At 64.9% G+C, this 871-nt stretch overlaps 1 protein-coding gene across 1 annotated transcript in view; it reads right to left on the bottom strand.

Annotated features, from left to right (window-relative positions):
* Positions 1 to 5: 5 nt before the first annotated feature.
* Positions 6 to 871, bottom strand: part of LOC121660777 (alpha-soluble NSF attachment protein-like) — a gene marked incomplete at its 3' end in the record, with an annotated part of 7312 nt that continues 6446 nt past the window's right edge. Inside the window, exons 9-10 of the mRNA XM_042020232.1 lie at positions 325 to 393; positions 6 to 167 (exon numbers count right to left, since the gene is read on the bottom strand). Of these exons, the coding sequence (XP_041876166.1) occupies positions 6 to 167; positions 325 to 393 (231 nt within the window). The remainder of the gene's footprint in view (positions 168 to 324; positions 394 to 871) is intronic.

Here is an 871-nt window from a genome sequence, read left to right as displayed (position 1 = left end):
TGGGGTGGATTTGGGGTGAAATCAGGGAGATTTGAGAGAGGATTTGGGGGGGATTTGGGGTTGGATGTGAGGTGTTTGGGGGCTGGATCTGAGGGGATTTGGGGCTCCCCACGTACGGCGTCGGTGAAGGCGTCGACGTTCTGCTCCTCGTGCGCTTCCAGGAGTTTCTGGGGAGGAGGAGGAGGAGGAGGAGGAGGAGGAAGGGGAGGCTCCTCGCGCTCCCCCCGGGCTGCACGGAGCGGATCTGGGATGGTCCCGGCCCCGATCCTGGGGGAGGAAGAGGAGGAGGAAGGGGAGGAGGGGAGGGAGGGGAGGAAGGCTGACCTTGACCAGTTTGCATTCCCGGGAGTCGGAGAAGGCCGGGAACATCTCCTCGTACCTCTGCACGGCCAGCTGGGAACGGGGACGGGGATGGGAACGGGAACGGGGACGGGGACGGGGATGGGAACGGGAATGGGGACGGGGACGGGAACGGGGATGGGAACGGGGATGGGAACGGGGATGGGGATGGGAACGGGGATGGGGACGGGGACGGGAACGGGGACGGGGATGGGAACGGGGATGGGAACGGGAACAGGGACGGGGATGGGAACGGGGACGGGAGCAGGGACGGGAATGGGGATGGGGATGGGAACGGGAATGGGGACGGGAACAGGGACGGGGATGGGGATGGGAACGGGGATGGGGATGGGAACGGGGACGGGGATGGGAACGGGAACGGGGACGGGGATGGGGTGTGAGGGGAGGAAGAGGGAAAGGGGAAAAACAGGAAAACCCAGGGGAGACCCTCAGGCCCTCCCATCCCAATTCCCCATTCCCATCTCACATTCCCATTCCCAATCCCCCATTCTCACATTTCCCCAATCCCCCA

The sequence above is a fragment of the Corvus kubaryi genome, unplaced genomic scaffold (assembly GCF_017639235.1).
Source record: "Corvus kubaryi isolate FWS band 111438036 unplaced genomic scaffold, C.kubaryi_AGA036_p1.0 36923, whole genome shotgun sequence".
NCBI lineage: Eukaryota > Metazoa > Chordata > Aves > Passeriformes > Corvidae > Corvus > Corvus kubaryi.
Note: the sequence above shows the minus strand (reverse complement) of the source record. Positions and strands in the feature narration are given on the sequence as shown.